Here is a 22,725-nt window from a genome sequence, read left to right on the forward strand (position 1 = left end):
CACACACAGGGGTACGGCTGCGTATTATGCAGTACATAGCTAAATATGCATGTAAAGTATTTACTGCATGTGTTAAACCCCCACAGCCTATATAGTGGGTGTCTTGCACATCAAAATAAGACATGCTCTTTTTTTCATTCTTTTGCATGTAAAAAAAAAAAATGCATGTCTGAATGGCCCAATGTAAATCAATGGGTTTTCAAGACTGCGCATTACGCATGTGCAAAATATACACTCTAAGGGCTTAGTCAGACGGGCGTTTTTTGCCGCGATTTGCGCATGCGTCCGGCGATTTTTTAAAACCATTGCTTCGCAATGGTATCGGACACATGAGCGCTTTTTATGCGCTCGTCCGAAAAATTATAGAACAAAAAATCGCAGATCGCACCTATCTGCGATCTGCGATTCCTGTTCGCTTCTGTATATGCGCTCAATGGGGCCGGCGGCAGCAGCGCCGACCCCATTGAGAACATATAGAAGACAAATCATTCTTCTCTGCCACAGCTGTAACAGCTGTGGCAGAGAAGAACGATGTTTGCCCATTGAATTCAATGGAGCGGCAATACAGCCGCTCCATTGAAAGCAATGGGCTGCCGGCGTGCGCGGGGTTAATTGTCGGGAAGGGGTTAAATATATAAACCCTTCCCTGCAATTCATGCTAAAATGTGTTAAAATAAAAAAAAATTGTATACTCACCTTTCCGCTGCAGCCGGAGTCCAGCCGCGGCCGCTGTCAGTTCTGAACTGCTTCTCGGCACTATTCAGCCGGCGGGGCTTTAAAATCCCCGCCTGCTGAATGATCTGCTCTGATTGGTCACAGCCTGACCAATCAGAGGCCGGTTTCACTCACACACCCATTCATGAATGGGTGAGTGACTGCTGCCTCTCAGCGCTGAGCCAATCAGGGGCAGGTCTGACTCACATCCATTCATGAATTCATGAATGGGTGTGAGTGAGGCATGCCTCTGATTGGCTCAGCGCTGAGCCAATCAGGGGGCAGGTCTGACTCACACCCCCTTCACACCCACTGCAGGACGGCTGCCCAGAGCTGCAGGCAGAAGGTGAGAATGCAATTTTTTTTTATTTTAACACGTTAGGATGGATTGCAGGGAAGGGCTTATATATTTAAGCCCTTACCGACAATTCATCCCACACTCGCCCGCAGCGCATTGCTTTCAATGGAGACGGCTGTATTGCCGTCTCCATTGAATGCAATGCGCTGGACAGCTCCGGCCCGTTTCTAATGAAACGCGGCTAGGAGCAGATTTTCGGGCGATTTGCGGGCGACTTGCGCGCACCGGTCACACGATTTGCGGATGCACATCCGTCATGCGATCCGCAAATCGCGGCAAAAAACGCCCGTCTGACTAAGGCCTAAGGGCTTATTTACACGGGCCTATATCGGCTGGGTTTTCACGTCTGGCTGATATATACTGCCCCTCTGATGCATTGGCTTACAATACAACAGTGCACAGGGGCGTATTTCCAGGGTGTAAAAGAGGCTGCCTGGGTGCTTCTACGCCAGTGGAGGCAGCTGCATAGACTCCTATGGAAGCCTATGATAGCTAAGGGAGGTGGGAGGGAGTTTAGCAGTGTGACTGCTAAACTCCCTCCCCCTTCTCTTCTCCGCCCCTTGCTGCTGTTTGCAGTGGGATGGGGTCGGAGCTAAGCGCTGCCCAATCCGCCGTCTCCAACTGCGAACAAGGGGTGGGAGCTTAGCTCCGCCCCTGTCCATTAGAAAGGGGAGGAGAGAGAAGGTGAGCAAGCGAGGGGGAGGGAAGAGGGAATGTCTCCCCAGGCCCAACAACATTGCAACCTCGGCGTATATAGGCCGGGCCCTTTGCTGTTCAGGCGTTTTCATGGCGGACGTAAAATGCCTACAGCCATATAAATGGGCCCTTATACGCAGCCACCGGCAAGAATGAGCCCGTGCATCTACTTTTTTTTTATTACTCTTCTCTAGTCTGTTGAATTCCAGAAAATCAATCCCCTTGCCCACTATTTCCACTGGCTATAAACGCTGAAGAACATTGTTAAAGTTAACTGTAACCCCCCCCCATACAGCTTGGGGTCGCCTAATGCACCTCTTCTAGCCTAAGCGTTAAACTACTGTTCCAATACTTTCTCCCAATGGCGACTTGCTTCTGCCTCTGTTTCTTTTATGGTTATACAGGCAGGGTTCAATCTCTTAAAGGTGTTGTATACAAATTGAGAATGGTCAGAGCAGTCCAGATATTAGGTACATCAGCTCTACCACACTCATCCAAGTGGAGCTCCTTGGGGTTTATACACATGGTGGAGCCTTGTGCAAGGAAACATGCAGACCGCCTCCCTTCGTACAACATTGGATTCAGCATGGTCCAGTTTTCTTTATTCGATTCATATGCAAACTAACAGAAAAGAGCTCTGTATTAAATTGGAGACATATGAAGATACCTTGTGCCGCTCTATGGTGACCCCAGTACTACTATGTATAATACCGCGGTGTGCACGATCCCTTACTTTAAATTGTGTGGAAAGAAGCTCCCGCTTTGAGATTCGGATGGACGGCGCGGCTGGTTCCCAGCTGACTCTGTTTGATGCTGGTGTCAGATGAGCGTATATATATACATCTAACACAGATCCGTGTTACAGATGACATTACACCCGTACGTCAGCAGTAGTTGCCTCCGTATTTTATACTGGGCACATAATGGCCTGTGTTTCTGTAATAGAAAACAATAACAATATGGAGGCAGAAACACAAGTAGGTCGTGTGACTAGAGTTACATTAGCTGTGTATTACGATCCCCAAATAGGGAGCTAAAATACGCGAATGTTAAACCAGACTTAGGCCACTTTTATATAGGCGCATTTTGTATGGATGAGACAAGCAGAAAATAAGCATAATGGGATAATTTGTATATCTTCCATGTACTGAATCCATTTCTGAATGTTTACAATGTACTGTAGTAAAGATAATAGCAAGATAATGCTGACCGTATTTGTTTAAAGATGGCTTTATACCTACATCAGGGATTCCACTTTCCTGCTCCATTCGGGGAGCAGAAAAGGGGAATGCTGCGGCGAAAGAGCACCAGACGGACTTCATTGACTATAATGGGGTATGCCCGCTTTTTGCCCAGCTGCCTGGCTTTTGGGTAGAAGAGAAAGCGCTAAATGCAGGACTTTTTCTTTCGGTATTCAACCAGATGTGCGATGGAACCCCCAGTTGGAGGTTCTATCGCAGAAGTGAAACTGGCCTTAGGCTGTTTTCACATCTGCATCAGGGGTTCGGTCTTCTTGCTCCAAGAAAAGGGAATCCCCTTGCCTCATCAGAGGAGAAATCCCTGCATGCAGCGGTATTTTGCGCTAGATCTGGGAGTACTGGCCTTAGTCAGTACTAGGCAAACAGCTGACTAAATTTTGTTGACATTAGGTGTGCTACAGTATAGCTGACCGCTATATTACCGATACTAATGCACTTGGACGAGCGGGCATGTGTTTTCAATGGGGAGAAAGAGCGGTTTTTGTACAGGACAACTTTCATCCGAATAGTCACTTGATAAAGAAAATGTAAGTGGCAGTTGTTCCATGTAAACACGGCCACCAACTGGGTGACAAGCGAGAATTTGTTTACTACTGGCTTTTTAGCTCACCTAAAAATAATCACTGGTTGATTAATCATCATCTGGAGCAAACAGGTAATTGTTGCCTTTCAATGACTAGCCAACAACTCTGAAGGAAGGTGTGCACTTCCTACCGAATGCTGATTGGCTTCCACCTTCTTTTTATAACTTTTAGCCCTGCTACGTAACGCTTACTGGTTCCCAAAAACACAAATACGTGTGAGGGATCCTCGACTAAATACTCCCTGCTAGGGTTCAGGCTGGTTTTAGTCTACGAGGATACACTCGCTGCAGCACTGAATGTTCAGTCAGACCGGTGAGTGCTCCCTTGAAGAGCACTTGTACGTATTCCAGTGCGTTCAGTGGCCTCGACAATCAATGAATGCGCATCGGGGAGGTGTTGAAATTTCAAATATACACCCGCCAAAGAACCTCACACCCCCTAACTAGTCAACAAATGATATTTCAGCTTGTAGAAACGCTCCCAACAAATCATTCAGTGATTGTGAAATTGAGCAAATATCGCTCGGAGTATAAAAACAGGCGCTTGTACACTTCAGCAACTATTTTGAGCAACTACTCCGATGATAGTTCTTCCATGTAAAGCCGCCCTGTTGCACATTGCTAATTTGTCTTGCAATTGGTTCTCTCTTCTCGGTCTTCTGGGTCCAGCCTTGAGAAAGTCATCATCAATCAGAATTTCTGGATTATCAGATGCAGTATATCCAAGCACCACCCGGCTTTTGACTGCATTTCCCCAGTGAAAGTAGATGCATTCAATTAATTCAGCATCTGTTTAGTGACTGAACAACTTTATCATATATTTCAGTGAATGTACTCAACAAAAATAATCTTAATTACTTCACAAAACTGTCAGTATTATGTACAGAGTGAATAAGTTACATAGATTAGGCGTGAATGGAAATGACTCAGATGTGCAAAAGAATTTCATGCGATTCAATTCACACTCAACAGCAGAAATTCCAAAGAGTAAAATGTCATACATATATACCAATATATATATATTAATATAATATGCATATAATAAATCAAAAAAAGCTGTTACAACTTAAAAAAAGAACCTAGAACTCTTCATTGCAACAATTAAAACGCACTGTCCAAATATACATTAAATAAAAGCAAAAAAAAAATGCATGCGTGATGGATGAAAAAGATGTCGTTCTTTAAACTTCCACTTTCAATATGGTAGTCAAGTCATATCAGCCTTCTTTTTCATTGTATAAATAGTTCAAAAAGCAAATCTGTTTTTAATAAAAGGCAGCCAGGATCCTTAAAAAGTTTAAATGACCTAAAATCAATCAGGATGATCCAGAACAGTTCTCGACTATGATCAAGTACAATTATCGCAGCAGCCTAGCAATTCTAGGAAATGTCTGTCATAGCAGCGTGAAATACAGTAATCCTCCAAATAACAGTGTACAACATAACTGTAGTCTGCTCACAATCCGCCTTCATATCTACAGGCTCTCAGCTATTGACCAATCATAAGATCCAGTATTCTTCTCCGGCCAGCCTCATTCTGCCTGTTGACTGTTCATTGACAAAATTAAAAAGTATCTGAAAAGTATATTAAGAGCAACAAAAAATAGACTATATATATATTTATATATATTATTTTGTGAAACATTGCACTTTTGCCATCTTAAGGTTTATAGAAAGGAAGTATGATTCGGTATAATAGGCTTTGGTACACAATGGAAGTCACTTCTTTAGCAGTGAGATAAAGCATAACAGCTGTTCCGAATGGTTGGCCAAAGGGCAAAGAACAACCCGGGCTGTTGCGCTATCGCTACACACCTCTATCCTTTTAGACTATTGCTGCAGATGCCTTCATCGGTCTGCTTTGCTTGAGAGACGGGCCTAAGGTTAGCAGGAATGGTAACAGTGTGACGGAGTCTTCCCAATATGGAGTAGATACTGAGCGATCTCAGCCCAACAGGGCAGCATCTCCAGTTGAGGAGAGAAGATAGGCGCTGGCTTCTTGTCAGAGACTAGTGCCAGAAACGTTGGAGTCAGGGAGGTAAGTTGAGACAACACGGTAGTTCTGAGCGCGGCGAATCATATCTCGAATCTCCATGTTGAGGTCCATGAGTTTGGTGCAGATATCTGTTAAGTTTTGATTGGAGCCTACAAGGGCGTACGTGCCGGTCTGTCCAAGTGTCTGATGTCGGAAGTAAATGTTCAGTAGTGTTTGCACTTCATCATCGGAGCCGCTCCCAAAAATATCATTAGGCCACAGTTTCCTGAAACATAAAAGCCGTTGATGAACAACATGGGTTATTCAGTAACATAATAGATCCCAGCAAGGAAAATTATGAGCCAAACCCATAGCTTTGGATCATGTTAAACGGATTACATCAACTATGTCTATGTTGGACAGGGAACCCTTTAGCAACATTCTTGAGGTCTGGTCTGTGCCCCTGTTTAGCCTATCACTAAATAGACTATTAAAGCATGTGAAGCTATACATATTGTACATCTCTATATAATACAGGATTTTATAAATCTCGAATGAAATATTTGCTTTCTTTAACATTTGTTCACAATAGCTCCATGGATTCCATTCATAATGGAGTGATGATACATGTGACAGCTGAAGGATACCAACGAATCCGGATGGATCACCTTGACTTAGGTTTTATGATGGCAAGAATAATACTGCAGATTCAGGAATTCTTGCCATCGTAAATACTGGAAATGACCTATAATGTCTAGAATGTAAACTCACCTGCAGTTGCGGATCTGACGTATAGCCTTCCCAAGCTCGTTGTTCTTTAAGCACTCCAGCATGGACTGTATGGCAAACTCCGTGGAGCTGAACGTTGGCTCGAATGGTGCAGCATCCATATTAAGAGACTCTGCTGCAATGTATAAACTTGCCTCCTTTAAGTTTTTCTTGAGCTCATTCAGTTCTCTTGACATGTTAAGTAACTGGAAAGAATGAAAAGACTAAATTATTGATCTATCTGGATGAAATCATTTCTATTACTTCCCCACACATAAACAATTCTACTTTCCACTTCACTGGTACACACACTGAATGGCCACTCATCTACAAGAGTGTTGGACTTCCTTTGGTCTTCAGAACCGCAGCAATTCATCATGGCATAAATACCATTGGGTGTTGAAATCGTTCTACAGGAATATTGGCCCATGTGGAAAGAAGGCTTCTTGTAATTGCCACAAATTAGATGGAAGCGCTGACTTATTCTGTACAGCCGAGAGGAAGGGTTCATTGATTCATGCTGCTTGCACAAAATCCTGACCCTACCACCAGCATGGTAAAACAGAAATTTGGATTAATCTGACGAGGTGATGTTTTGCACTGCCCAGTGATCCAATTTTTGTGCTCATTTGCTCCCTGGAGTTTTAATTTTCTGTTACTCTTAGCAATGGTACTCAAACTGGTCATCTGCTGTCATAGCCTATCCATGCTAACGAACAACAAGTGGTGTGTTCAGACATGTTAGTTGGAGCACCAGGATTGTATTCGGCTTCAATTAACCGGTTCATGATCATGATTCTCGACATTCTCCTCTGACCGCTTTCTTCAATGAGTCGTTTGTGCCCATAGGATCCCCTTTCACTGGATGTTTTTCCTTGATCACACTACTCTCGATATACTCTTGATACTGTAGCACAAAACCACTAATGAGGTGACAATTTCTGAAATCCTAGCCCCAACTAGTCTAGCACTGATGACCAGACCTTGTTGGAAGTCACTCAGCTCATTCGATTTTTCCATTCTAATGTGGATTCACACTGAATCGGATCAACGGGAAAACTTGTCACTTGATTTTATGCTGCACACCAGGGTAAGGTAAAGTCCCCTGGTACAAGCACTGAGTCATGACTGACTCCTAAAGTGACATCACGTCGTGACGTTTTCTTGGCAGACTGTTTTTACGGGGTGGTTTGCTATTGCCTTTCCCAGTCATCTTTACCCCCCCAGCAAGGTGGATACTCATTTTACCGGCTTCAGAAGGATGGAAGACTAAATCAACCTTGAGCCGGCTACCTGAACCATGCAGGAGTTTGAACCCACAATGGGTCTAGTTCTTATACATGGAAACTCCAATCATGAAAGGGCAGGTGTATCTAATACAGTGGTCATTTAGTGTACGTAGCGGCAGTCCCTGAGATTTACTTTCAGGGTCCGAAGTAGAGCATACCTCTAATTATAAGAGAAAAAGAATTCTAGCGTAGGACTTTGCACTTTTCTAAATCATTGTATTAGGATATTTTGAGCCGATAGCAATGGACCATACTTAACTGGACAGTAGGAGACAAAATGTCTTGCTCTGCCTCCTAACCTACTGTCCTCAGTACAAGAGCCAACGCTGTAGGATCCTAAGTCCTAGACTAGAATTGTTTTTCTTTGATAACATGAAATATGCTTCAATTGTTTTCCCCCCTTAGGAGTTTTGCCATGCCTAGGATGAAGGGTCACTTTGACAATGAGGTGATCATAGGCTTTCCTGCTGCAGTAAACTTAGTTGTAACCCAACAGCAAGTGTTCTTTCCACCTTCTTCAGTGCTATAAATTGGCTTTATAATTTTATATATGGCAAAGAATTCACATGCACTGCTCAAATATCCTAATCAGGGGCGTAACTATAGGGGATGCGGTTGCACCCGGGTCCAGGAACCTTAGGGGGCCCATAAGACCTCTCTTCTCCATATAGGGAGTCCAGTAGTATGAATAAAGCTTTAGAGTTGGGGGCCCTGTTACAGGTTTTGCCTGGTGGCTCAGGAGCTTCAGGTTACGCCTCTGATCCCAATATTCTGTTCCCAGAGTTCAGGAACAGTGCGTAATTGTCAGTTCATATCAGCTCATCTGCATAGATGGGATTCCTAAAATCTTTATGGACATTTCCAACATCTATGGATGAATGCTTCATCTTTATGATCATCTCAAAAATGAACAGCATAAATAGCTGAGCCAACATCAAGGGGCAAATCATTGCATTTGCACCACAATTCTACAAAGTCACAAATTATGGATTACGCCACATGGGAGGAGGGAGCTGGAATCCCTGCAGGGAATGGATTCATCATTTGAAGGAGCCGAGCTGCGTTGGAAGGACTATAACTATAATAGGGTCTGTCTGGCTTCCGTCTTCCCCTCCGGCAGCTTGCTGGATGAAATAGCACAGCATGCCGCAATATATCGTCCAGGATTTTATGGCAGATCTGCTCTGCAGGCTCCAAAGTGTTAGAGATTCCTATTTTTTTTTTTTTTGCATGTGTTGGCGCGCTATAATAACATTTTCTCCTCTGGATACTATGTATGCATCTGGTTTGCTCGTGCTTTGGACACAATTACTTACCTCTGGCATGGAGCTGACTTCATGGACTTGTCCAATTAGTTTACAATAAGACTGAAAAAGCAATAGCAGCTGGAAGTGAAGCTTATACAATCTTTGACAGAGTTCCAATTGCTGCAAATGAAAGGAGAAACATAAATGTTATAAACCGTCCATCATATCATGTATACATAAGGTACAAGATGCAGTAATCTATACACAAAGGTATCGGCTCACGGAACGAAAAATGAGAAACAACCTGGGTTGGCAAATTTCATTACCGGACTGTGAATCAAAAAAAGCCAGAATACTCTACACACGGTCCCATAGTCAGTATGGAGCGCCTTTCTCTTCGGAAATGTTTGGCCATTGCTGTCTGAACTCTTCTATTAACCCCTTGCAATCCAATTTTAGATTCAGGGTTTCCTAGGGGGCTTTCTCTTTCTGCCATTGTACAATGGCGCCATCTGCTGGCTAGAACCAGTACTGTGGTATGTGACATGCTGGAGAGGCCCCTGACAACAGAGCGGCCAGTAATATACAGTAAGAATGCCCTGCTGGACGTCTTTCGACATTGGAGCTGTACAGCCTTCAATCAGAATGTCTTTAGACGTCAGACAGTGGATTGGAAAGGGTTAAAGCTTTTTTAGCCTGAAATTCTGCAATTCCTCTAGTCCTTCTATGACACATTTTGGAATATGCAATTTTTTGGCAGCGGTTCAGAAACGCTTAAAAAAATGCACCAAACAAGTCGAGCGTGAATGCAGCCCAAGTGCTTGTTCACACGAGCACAGCGGTTTACGCACATAATACGCAGGGAGTAGAGCAGATACGCTTGCGATAGCCTAACGTACTTGCGCTATGAAGGGAGCGCTCTTGCTGGCTATTGTGTGCATACCCTGCATTCTACTGTACTTTTCTACGCTACCGCCACCTTCACATCGGCGCAAAACATACACCGTCACTGAACAGGCTGAGCAGCCTAATTAGTCCTCAGTTTTATTAACGCTGCAAAATCACACAGTTCTGTTCGCGATTTCATGTGGAGGTGGTGCGTATTTGCGCCCCAACATAGGCCCCTATGGTGCCTTTGGCGCGCAAAAGTATAGCATGCCCCATATATTTTCATGTGCGTGGAAATATAGCACAAAATGCGGAATGTGAGACAACCCCTAGAAATCAATGTGTTCTACTTTCTGCAGTTTGCGCACGCGAATTTGCATGTGCTAAAACACGCGCAAAATTGCATGTCTGCAGGAGCCCTGAGTCACAGATTTCTATTGCAGATACGCACATGTATAACTGGATCTGGACACGGATTTAGCTCTTTTCAACGTCTGAACTGACATGACAAGTTGGATTCCACGCACATGTGTTACCGTGTGAACGTAAACTAAAGGTGTTTGCACACTTGGTGGAAAAAGCTACCACGGACAATTCCGCACTAAAATCCACATGTCTGACGTGTAAAATTTGCCATAAATGTGGCGCAGAATTTCCCGATTTACAAATTCAGTGCAAAATCTGCACGTAAGACATATGGGTTCGGAAATGGATTTGTCTAAGGCCTCTTTCACACGGGCGATGCGTTTCCACACTGGCCGCGTGACGGCCGAAAATCGCGTGGGAAGGAAAAAGCCATGTTCAAGTTGTGGCATATTAGCGAAAAAATATGCCACAGCCTTGGACTCCCTTGCGCAGCATAAATTCTCGGAATTACTTGTAATCCTTTGCTAGAGCTGGCTGTTATGTTTTCGCAGCGCTGGACGCTCCTGCGCTCGCTCCCCTTCTTTTTTGTTCAGCTCTTGCAGTGTATAACAGTGATAGGGACACGGTATCGCCACCAATACCCAACCCTGTGCTTAGAGACAGAAGTGTGAAATCTGTGATAGGGCTCCCCAACTATAATGCTTCATTCATAATACTAGTCTCCTCATATGAGAAAGAGAGACCCTACAGGCCCGGGTGTGACAGAACCCTCTGCATCCACTACAGTTACGCCCCCATCCAGCTCTCCTGATATGCCTATTTTAGTAAATATCTGCGTTCCTTATGGAATATCAATTCTGAAGCTTCTTTTCTTAAAATTCTCTGTTGCGTCATCCCTCTGTTATTCCTCCTGGAAACTGATAGATACACTGACAACTGGACATTAGCATTCCCCTTGTCAGTACAGGATGTCATTTACACTGCCAGCACATTAAGGAGGGAGGTAACACCCAGTTGTCACTTTATTCAGATATTTCCAGGAGAGATAACTTAATGCAGATTTCTAAAAAAAGATGCTCCAGGGGATGCAATTATTAACTGCAACAGATGTATCAGGAGACTTGACATTGCCTCTTAGCCATATCTACGATGACCGCTATATATGGATGGTTATTTCTAGCGTAAATGGACTTATTGATTTCAATGGATCCAGATACAATTCAAGCCTAATCGTCACAATAAGATCTTTCAGATTCAGTTGATGTCAGGATCTGGATCGGTAAGTATCAGGTTCAGGAGGACCACCCTTGGCCTAGATTCCTAGAGCAGCTCCATCCCAGTTGTATTAACAGGATATTACGCCATGCAATAGTCTGCATAGCAGACACACAGATAAGAGATTGGCCGTCAGGAATTCGGGAGGAGGCAGATTCCTGGGGCTTGCTCGCTCCAAGTTTTCTTTACGCATTGCAGAAAAACATGGAATCATTAATAAATACATGCCCAGTCTTCCCTGCTGTAGAGATGAAGTACTGTAGAGAACAAGGACAACACCAGGCTATAGGTGGCCAGAAATTCCAATCGGTGACACTGAGGCCCCTGACTGGCAGGCAGTGGAGAAACACAGGGCTGTAGGGCTGGATCGCTGGGGTGGAGGACGGGTAAGCAATGCTTGGTTGGTTATGTTAAACATTACGTCTTTAATAAAGCCCCTATGCTCCAGTGCTGGCACACCCTACCCGTCTTTGTTTACTGTGCGGCACCCATGACATCATGTCAATCACTGGTCTCAGAAATGTACAGCAAAAAATCACCAAAGTGTTAAAGGTCAGCGATTGGCCCTAAAATTAAAACTTAGGGCCAATCACTGAAAAACAAAATTAAAAATCCTCCAGTAAGATGGTCTTGACCCTAGTGCTAAGTTTCGGCAATACTGTGACATCCTAAGTGTCCCTAGAGCACAACAGAGCCGTCTCCAGCTAGGGTGCCACGTGCAGAGGGTCAGATAGTCCCATGTGGCTTCTGAGCCACTGCAAAGGGTCCCTTTAAATGAGCCGATCGTTTGAACGAGTGAGTGACTTCATCGTTAGCTCATTCACTCTCGTGCAGCCTGTTTAGATTGACAGAGACATCGTTGGTTCATTCAAACAAGCATCATTGTCTTTCACATTCAATCTATAGGTGAATGAGAAGGATTGAACAAATGCTGTTAGAACTGAACGATAAGTGAATGAGCCAACGATCATTTTTATACCCGCATAAAATGAACGACGAATGAAAAGTGAATGAACGGTCGTTGGCTTGCGTTTAGACCGAATGATTATCGTTCACTTTCGCTCGTTTGAACCATAATCGCTCTTGTCTAAAAGCACCTTTTTCGATTTTTAATACCAGCAACTATAGAACATTAATTGAAATTGGAATGAAAAGTACTAAAAGCAATCTCCACAATATCGTACTTTCCCGGAGTCCCACAGAGTAGATATCTCAGGGGTTCCCTGGAGCACGAACCCCAAGATGGCATAGTTATAATCCGTCCATTTAATGATTCTAAAGAAACTCTCTGCTGGGTAACAACAGTGGAAACATTAGGTTATAAAGAAGGTAGGCTGAAGGGTAAGATGAGCGGGAGAACCCTGATATATAACATTGTGTGGGGTGGGGGACTGTGCCAACTCTGAATGGTCCCCGTAAACTTTGTTACTACCGTATATAATAACACTTCTGTGACATCATCATCTGGAAAAGAACGTAGTAAAGAAAAGAGACTTACTGCAAGAGATTCCATTTGCTAGTGAGACAGCATGTGAGAAAACAGGAGAAGAAGGGACAGTTTCACGTCAGTGCATGCAATACAAAGAACCCAGAGGGCACAGCTTCACATAAAGCAGCACTAGCAGTCATTTTTCAACCACTGGAGGGGTTGAAAAACCATAATATTATACCTAAAGCATGCAGGGCGGTCACACAAGCTGATAAAAAAAGAAGAATGACAGGAACGTTAGAATTTGGTGACATTAGTATAAGGGTAGTGTTCTGCTGACAGGAAGTGTTACCATAGTCTCCAGGCAGCTGACCAACTCTGAACAGTACACAGGGTTTCGTTTCTGACTCTGCTTTAATAATGCATTATTAAGCATCGGGTCATGCATTATGTAGGGCCTTAAAAGGGTAAGATTCTCAATACGCAATGTCTGTGGCTATAGAAATATTTGCTCTAGATTCCACTGGCTTGTATAGTTTATACCACGTCTGTAATAAGCTTTCCTCTGGTGGTACAGGCATGGAATGTGGGATGAGGTCTATGTAGTCAAAAAACGTGGCGTTTTAACACTGCTGAGTCTTTACTACGGGACCCATTAAGGGCTCATTAACATCTGCGGCGGAAGTTCTGTTCAGAGCCGCCATCGCAGAATTCTGCATGCTAAAGCCAATGGAGGCTATTCTGCGATATGGTGCACCCAAAACCCAAGCGAATACGAAATCCATTCTTTTGAAGAGATTTATTAACATGAGCGACGCTGCGGGGAAAAAAAGTTTATAAAAATCGTAGCATGTTCTATCTGTGGACGCTCCCGCAGAACGCCTCGCCCGTTGTTTTCAATGGCACCTTAAAAGACATCACATGACACTCGCAAGCCATGTGATGTGCATGTGAATGTGATGTGATGTCTCTTACTGAAATCAATGGGAGACACTTGTGCTCCTTTGATGTGTGTGAAATGCGTGCCTGAGGATAGCAATTTCACAGAAGTGATGTGAGGAGTTTTTAAATAATAAAAAACTCCTCGCATCAGTTTGAAAAACGCACATTGGCAAGTGCGATATAAGTCTGAGTTTCTCAGCCTGATATCGCGCTCGCCCTTATGAATGTAGCCTTATAGCTTAGCTGAGCTGCTACAACACAGGGGAACAGTTTGATTCACCTACATCGGATTCAAATCAGCAGAGAATGATTTGTGCGGGAACAGAGTCAGCCCGGAAAGAAAGGTCAGCAAAAAACCCAAATCTGCAGAATTATGAATTCCGCTCTTGACTATGATACAGGCTGTAACTCTGGTTAGATAAGTAATACAATGTATTCAAAAATCCACTCAAATGTTGTACATGAATTATTCTATATATAAATGGTTGAAGTGAACGTATAGTGTAAATTCCCTGCAGCCTCCTGGAGATAATTTACCACTATGCCTGTTTTTAAAGTAACTGTCCAATGGGGAGTTAAAAATCCTACATAAGTACCTTTAAGGGGATGATTACCTGTAAATTATTTTTCTCAGGTTCTGTTCCTCGACTTCTATTTATCTCAGCCCTATTAGGTCCGAGTTATGATCTGTGGCTACAGTTTAGCTACAGTGTTTACAGGGAGTCTGAGACACAGCCCTGCCTCATCATTGGTGCAGGCTAGTGCTCTCTCTCTCCCCCTCCTCTGATTGGCTGCTAAGGCTCAGCAGGAAAGTAATGCTTTCCATAGCCATTTTTTCATTGCAGCATGTGGAGAATGATTTTAAAAGTATAGTCATTTGACTACTGGAGGCGCCAAAAGTATACACCGGACATATAGTTTATGAGTCCAGTGTATTCATGAGCAAAGCTCTCCCCTTGTCATTCAGGACGGTGACAGATAGGCTACGGTGTATATATGTATACACAGCAGTATGGGGCGGGGAGAAGTGGGGGAGCGATCTGCACATGAACACATCGGACTCATAAACTATGCGTCAGGGGTATTATTTCAGGTGTGTCCGATGTATTCTTACATAGGACATCACATTAAAATGATAAATCTGCTTTAATCTCGTGTATAACAATGCTCAGCTATTATGGGGATAGCATTTTCTGGGACATTCCTGAACAAACTGCCAAATGAGTCACGGTTCCTTCCTTCTCTGTGAATGTCCCCCACGCAAGCGTCTAAGGGATAAAGTGAGATCATACCTGCTGCTGTCTGATTAACTCTATTTGTCATTGATATCAGACAAACAGCAACATAGAGTATAACTTGGAATTTACCATAACGTATATCTGTTTTCAGGAAGAGAGACAAGAACAGTGGAAGAATCCTATTTAAGGCCTTAGTCACACGGGCGTTTTTTCCCGCGATTTGCGGATCGCATGACGGATGTGCATCCGCAAATCGCATGACCGGGGCCGAAAAATCGCCCGAAAAAACTGCACCTAGCCGCGTTTCATTAGAAACGGGCCGGAGCTGTCCAGCGCATTGAATTCAATGGAGACGGCAATACAGCCGGCTCCATTGAAAGCAATGGGCTGCGGGCGATCTCACGATGAATTTTCGGGAAGGGCTTAAAAATATAAGCCTTTCCCTGAAATTCATCCAGAAATGTGTAAAAACAAACAAAAAAAATATATACTCACCTAGTCCCGGCAGACGGAGTTCAGCCGCGGCCGGTTCTCCTGAACTGCTCTGAGTAGTATTCAGCAGCCGGGGATTTAAAATCCCCGCCTGCTGAATGAGCTGCCTCTGATTGGTCACAGCCTCACCAATCAGAGGCAGCTCTCACTTACCCATTCATGAATTCATGAATGGGTGAGTGAGTGCTGCCTCTGATTGGCTCAGCGCAGGGACCAATCAGGGGCAGCTCTCAGCTGTCATTCAGACCAGGGGGCCATTTAAGGAGGCGAGTATGGTGTATTTTACACCACTCCCTGCCCATTAGATTTTTCTTTAGAAGTGGAAAACCCCTTTAAATGTACATACATCAAATGCTCACTTTACTGGGCACAACCTCTTAGTTGAAATCAGCCAGTCACATAGAAGAAACTCTACACAAATGAGGTTCTTATCTGCTTTGCACAATCCTTTTTTATTAGAAAAGTTCCCCAATGATGAGATGACTACAAGTTTTCTCACTACCAGAAACTCCAGAGTTTCGCTGTAATCTATATGAGAACCTAGCAGACTAGACTTTAGTTATTGATGTATATAAGGATGGGCCCACTGACCGCTTTACCAAGCATTCCTGCAAGTCAGTGTTAGACACTTTATACAAGCCTTGTAACAATGACTGGGAATTGAAAGCCAAGCCAGAATCCATACACAGACAGCTGTTTCGGAGTGAAATACAGATGAAAGAAAGCCACAGTTTTGGCACATTTTACACAAAATTTCAACTAAACTATTCCATCTAAAGACTTGGCAGAATGCTCAGAACAATCTAAATCAAACATCTTTAATTTCACATTATGGACACTTGTAGACTGCTTGCTTTTATATGGCAATTGGTCCTTAAAAGGGGTTTTCCAGATCTACATGATTGATGACCTATCCTAAGATAGGTCACCAATAGTTTATAGTTGACGTTCTGCAGCTTGAAATCCCTACCAAACAGCTGACTGAAGTGACAGAGGTTCATGGGTGAGCACCGCTGTCACTTCAGTCCATACCAGGCCAAGCCCTGTACATTATATAGTGGCCGTGCCTGGTATTGCAGCTCAGTCCCTTTCACTTGAATGGGACTGAGCTGCTGTCAGGACATCTCACCGATGAGCATGACCTTACATATCTGAGAAAAGTCTGCGGCGTTCACCTGGGGGCCGTGGCCTCTTCAATCAGTTGATCGGTGGGAATCCCACTGGGCAACTAATGATGACCTATCCTGAGGATACGCTATTAACACTGTAGTTCTGGAAATGCCCTCTAAAGTGGTTGTATGAGATTAATTTAGTATTCCAAAAACATTACCACCATAGTCCATGGGTCGTGTCTAATATTACAGCTAAATTAGGGGAACTAAGCAGCAGTTCCAGACAAGAGTGGTGCTGGAGAACTTTTATCTAATACTATACAACCCATATGGTGAACATAGATATGTTGTCCCCTTTCTCATACCCTCTTATTGTCAGGAGTAATCAGTGCATTGTTACTCATTGGTCACATCCTACACCTACAGTATATTTCAGTAGTCATGCAACAGTAATAAGAGTTTCTTAAATGCAATCAAACACTGAATAAAATGAATATCCAGTTACAGTCCAGAAAAAAATGAATTATAGAAATGAGGGGAACTAAAAATATCATTTATGCATAACTCCCAATATACCAACTGCCTCCTATGGCAGGGATTTACTGCTGCTATAACACAAAGGCCTATTTTACAGCAAGGGGATACAAACACTGTTACCATTTCCAGAAGAACATTAAATTAAGCTCTGGCAGAAGTGACTCAGATGCAACAATTACTGGAAAGGAAATACTGTTCTCTGAGAACATGTGGGTGTGTGAAGTTCTCCTATATAAAGTTGGAAGTTTGGAATTTCTTCTATATTTAAGAGTCCGCGTCTGCCAAGTCAGCTTAATTTTAATTATAAGAAAATATAAAAAAATAAAGGGTTTATAGAAGCGATGGGGAAGGGCGGTAGGATACATATTGCAAGCAGAGGCTGCTGTTGCCATGCCAGGATTACTGGAAGGTATGACATACGTACAATTCTGGCGGAACCTGATGCAACTTGCAGTGTCAAGCACATCCTGACTTTTGCATGAACAGAATTAGGTGAAACTAATTTCATTACCGTACAAATGAATGAGTAGGTTCAATATAACAAGCCATGTTGGTACTAAGTTGTTGTTACAATGCTTTGCAATACCAGCACCGTACAGATTCTGAACAAACTCACCGTGTCAATGAAAAACTGGTAAGATTAAAAAAAAATGGAAAAAGATCTGTATTATCTAAGCAGAACTTAGCTAAAAATAAAGGGTTCAATTTTTTGCTCTTAAAGCATTGGGTCACATATATGGAGACTAAGTCCGAAGATTTTCAATGATCAGGATCGCTTACTTTAGGAGTTCAGCCCCAATATTCAACAGAGTTTTTAGAACTGCCTGTATGACAATATACTTATCCCCAAGCTGGTAATACAGGGTGATTCAAAAAGAATGGTGGAAAAGTAAAGCTGATTTCTTCATACATGAATCGAACAGCCAGAATGGCATGAAAAAAATAGAAGAACTCTTCAAGTTTTTATTGCACCTTGCAGATCTTCGTTGTGAGTGCCGCTAGTAACACTAGACACTACATCTCCGCTGCAATGGGATAGGTAACAGAGGATATGGTGGGAAGTGTCTGGGTAGAATTGGACTATAGACTTGACATCTGCCATGTCTCTAACAGTGTCCACATTGCCATTTGCAAGGTGCATGAAAACCTTGACGAGTTCATCTATCTTTTCATGTCATTCTGGCTCTTCAATTCATGAATGAAGAAATCAGCTTTACTTTTGCACCATTTTTTTTTTTAACCACCCTATCCATGAAATGACGTCTCGCCTTCATCGACCGTCCATGAGACATCTCTCTATCCTAAAAACATAGGCCCAGCTGGTGACTCTAGACCAGCGCAATATTAAAGGGGTTTTGCCAAAATATAAAGTTGACCCCTATTTACAGGATAGGAGACAATTTTCTAATCGGTAAGGGTCTGACCAATGGGACTCCCACAAAACCCAAGAACAGGGGTCCCGAAGGCCCTCACGTGAATGAGGTGGCAGTTGTGCATAAATGCTGCTGCTCAATTCATGTAAATGGGAAAAGGTAATTTTCTACCTTGGCACAACTCCTTTAATCTAAATGGGTTGTTTCATAAAGACATTGAGCCATTATGCCAATGGGTGTCATAGATAACAGGCCACCATTTGGAATCCCTGTATTAGTGGTCAGTAGAGATGAGCGAGCATACTCGGATAAGCACTACTCGCTCGAGTAATTGGCTTTATCCGAGTATCGCTGTGCTCGGGGCTAAAGATTCGGGTGCCGCTGCGGCTGACAGGTGAGTCGCAGCGGGGAGCAGGGGAGAGCGGGCGGGAGAGAAGGAGAGAAAGATCTTACCTCCGTTCCTCCCCGCTCTCCCCTGCAGCTCCCCGCTCCGTGCCGACACCCGAATCTTTAGACCCGAGCACAGCAATACTCGGATAAAGCAAATTACTCGAGCGAGTAGTGCTTATCCGAGTACGCTCGCTCATCTCTAGTGGTCAGCCATTCATTTGCAGGCAAGCCACATCATTCCTGGTGATAAACGGTAATCACCAGGGAATTTATGAAACTGGATTTGCTGCAATATCCTCAATCTGAAAAAGGACTGTCTCATCAAGATTTTGCTTTTCATAAGATAATATCTTTATCATCAAAATTTTCATTTTTGGACTATTTGCATTTGTTTCCACTGTACAGTACTGTGTAATGCAGATTCATTAGTTTCTGCTATTATTAGTATATTGTATTTTATACTGGAGAGTGATGTCATATGATCAATTATAACAGCTTATTAATTATCATGCTTTATGTATTCAATGATAAAGTAGTGAGTTTTCTTACTTTTTCTTCCGAATCTCCTGGCTGGCATGTGATGACTCCATCTTTTGATCCCCCCACGAATGTAGATTTACAGTTTTTTAGCCACTGATTGGGATAGAAAATTAAAAAGGATTAAATATTACTATTAATACACATACACTGTGAATATATATACCGTGACCAACTAATATTAAAAATCAACTAAATAAAGATATATAGTATATGCAAGCTAAGCAGATAAACAGCAAAGTGAATAGGGAAGTCTTTTTCGGATGCTTGACATTTTAGACACCAGTCTTAATCCCAAGATTACATAGTAACATCTATAGTATGTAAGGCTGAAAAAAAGACATATGTCCATCCAGTTCAGCTTATTACCCCACAATGTTGATCCTGAGGAAGGCAAGAAACCTCCCTGAGGTAAAAGCCAATTTTTCTCATTTTAGGGAAAAAAATTCCTCCCCGATTCCAATTTGGCAATTGGAACAATTCCTGAATCCCCGACCCTTCTGAAGTAATCAGTGACTATACATATAATATTGTTACACTCAAGAAAGGCGTCCAGGCTCCTTCTTGTACTCTTTTAGTGAGTTCACCATCACCACCTCCTCAGGCAGAGAATTCCATAGTCTCACTGCTCTTACAGTAAAGAACCCCCTTCTATGTCAGTGTAGAAACCTTCTTTCCTCTAGATGTAGAGGGCGCCCCCTTGTTACAGTCACAGTCCTGGGTATAAATAGATGATGGAAGAGATCTCTGTATTGCCCCTGATATATTTATTCATAGTTATTAGGTCGCCCCTCAAGGCTTTATTTTCTAAACCAAATAATCTCAATTTTGATAACTTCTCCGTGTATTGTAGTCCACCCATTCCATTTATTACTTTGCCCACCTTTGTACCCGCTCAAGCTCTGGTATGTTCTTCTTGAATATCGGTGACCAACACTGTATACAATATTCCATGTGTGGTCTGACCAGTGACTTGTAAAGGGGAAGAACAATGCTCTCGTCATGAGTGAAATACACCAAATTGAATAAGAGAAGAACCTCTTAACAATAACAGGGGCGTTGCCAGGGTCTTAAAGGGTGTGGGCACAAGCCTCAAGACATAAAACTCCCTCCCCAAACAAAAAAATATTACATATACAGTTATCTTATGACCCGATGTTTGCTATGTGAATATAAAATGTTTCAATAGTGGTAGTTGTGGACTTCTAAATCTGCTTTGTTAGTTGTTTATTCAGAGTGTCACTTTACATATGGAGCAGATATCTAATATAAAAAAGCCTACAGGTCTCTCTCTGTCTATCTCTCTGTTTGTATCTTTGTCTGTTTGTCTCTCTCTCTGTCTGCCTCTCTCTATCTGTCTATTTCATTGTCTGTCTCTCTCTCTGTCTGTTTCTTTCTATCTCTCTGTCTCTCCCTCTTTCTGTCTCGGTATCGCTTTGTCTGTTGTCTCTTTCGATCTCTTTGTGTCTCTCATTCTTTTTCTTTATAGCTCTCTCTTTCTGTCTCTATTGCTTTTTCTCTATGTCTCTCTAATCTCTCTATCGCTTTCCCTGGGTCTCTATCGCTTTTTCTTTCTGTCTTTCTATTGCTCTCTCTGTCTGTCTATTGCTCTCTGTCTTTCCATCGCTCTCTGTCTGCATGTTTCTTTCTATCTCTTTATTGCTATCTCTGTCTCTCTATCGCTCTGTCTATCAGTTTCTCAATCTCTCTATGCTCTCTCTCACTGTGTTTCCCTGTCTCTCTATCGTTCTCTCTTTCTGTCTGTCTCTCTATTGCTCTCTGTTTCTCTATCACTTTCCCTCTGTTTCTCTATTGCTCTCTTTCTGTCTGTCTCTCTATTGTTCTATCACTCTGTCTGTCTCTCTATTGTTCTATCACTCTGTCTGTCTCTCTATCACTCTGTCTCTCTATTGCTATCTCTCTCTCTCTCTATCACTCTTGGTTGGGCAGTGTATGGTGCAGCTTAGCAGTGTATGCTGTGTTGCTTAGCAACGCTTCAATCATTTCAGAGCACGCCTGAAGCACAGCAGCCCCAACCATAGACTTAACATTGTAACTTTCAACCCGCCTGACAGGTCCCTCAATATATTAAACTCACATTTGATGATTTTACGGCACCGGTGAGACTGTGTGTCATCTAATGACACAAACATCATCCACCAAAGTTACAGCAAAGGGGTCAAAGTGTGGTGCAAGAAGAAGCATGTAGGCTTATTTATATATTACACATCGTCACAATACGAAACAAAAGCAGTCCCTTGTCTTCTATGTTTGTCCCTTGACTCCAGAACCTTGCTGCCTCAGAACAGGAGGAACCCAAATGTGGGGGGCAAGGGAAGGAGACAGAAGATGCACGCACTGCTGTACACTGCAATCTGTATGACGTCTGAGTCAGCATTAGTCAACTATGAAGAGTGCAGTTGGATTCCTTAACTGCCCAGTGTATACAAGCTGCTGCGGAGCTCACCTAGCGATGTTCCTGCATTCATCTATGGGACCTTCTAATTACACTGAGGTCTGCAGTTGCTGGGACATGGTGCGCCGTTGTGCTATCATGAAGCCTCATCTGGAAGTTTCAGGCCTATGGTCTTTCGATCAGGGGCAAAACCCCCAGTTCCAGTGGCCTAGTGATGCCCCTGCTTAATACATTTAGCGCATCTCTAAAAATCCATTCACCATAAAGTCGAATCTACTGTCAGTTTCAATAACTGTAAACTTACTGGGCATTACTAGGGCCACTCACTTGTCAGTCAGTGTTACCAGTGTGAAGTTAATGGAGGGTTATACTCACAGACACTGTGGCTTCTTTCCTGTTGTTGTACGTGTCCAGGTATTCTTGCAGCTCTAAAACACTAAACTTTAACTTCTCAAGGAGCCCACATGATAGCAGCTGAAAGACACATTAACATTTGGTAAGCATCTTCAGTTTACATAGTGGACTTCCCAACATTTGGCAACAATCAGTACTTCCCCCAGATTCACTAAGATAACCATGCACACTTGGCCGAGTATATAGGTTTATGTGAAGGTCATAAGAAATAGTGGTCAGTCATATAAACCTTATGATCTATGAAGGGCAGTAGAAATTCTATATTGCCCCCACTAGTCTTCTTTGAAAGAATGTAGACTAATCATTAAAGGGGTTGTCCTGCGAAAGCAAGTGGGGTTAAGCACTTCTGTATGGCCATATTAATGCACTTTGTAATACACATCGTGCATTAAATATTGGCCATACAGAAGTTATACACTTACCCCTC

At 43.0% G+C, this 22,725-nt stretch overlaps 1 protein-coding gene across 3 annotated transcripts in view; it reads right to left on the reverse strand.

Annotated features, from left to right (window-relative positions):
• Positions 1 to 4,460: 4,460 nt before the first annotated feature.
• Positions 4,461 to 22,725, reverse strand: part of FRY (FRY microtubule binding protein) — a 304,066-nt gene continuing 285,801 nt past the window's right edge. For all 3 annotated transcript variants that reach the window (XM_066582996.1, XM_066583004.1, XM_066583011.1), the window contains exons 57-61: positions 22,260 to 22,358; positions 19,481 to 19,564; positions 8,959 to 9,069; positions 6,357 to 6,559; positions 4,461 to 5,871 (exon numbers count right to left, since the gene is read on the reverse strand). In XM_066582996.1, the coding sequence (XP_066439093.1) occupies positions 5,613 to 5,871; positions 6,357 to 6,559; positions 8,959 to 9,069; positions 19,481 to 19,564; positions 22,260 to 22,358 (756 nt within the window). In that variant the 3' untranslated portion in view covers positions 4,461 to 5,612. The remainder of the gene's footprint in view (positions 5,872 to 6,356; positions 6,560 to 8,958; positions 9,070 to 19,480; positions 19,565 to 22,259; positions 22,359 to 22,725) is intronic.

The sequence above is a fragment of the Eleutherodactylus coqui genome, chromosome 1, assembly GCF_035609145.1.
Source record: "Eleutherodactylus coqui strain aEleCoq1 chromosome 1, aEleCoq1.hap1, whole genome shotgun sequence".
NCBI classification, from domain to species: Eukaryota; Metazoa; Chordata; class Amphibia; order Anura; family Eleutherodactylidae; genus Eleutherodactylus; species Eleutherodactylus coqui.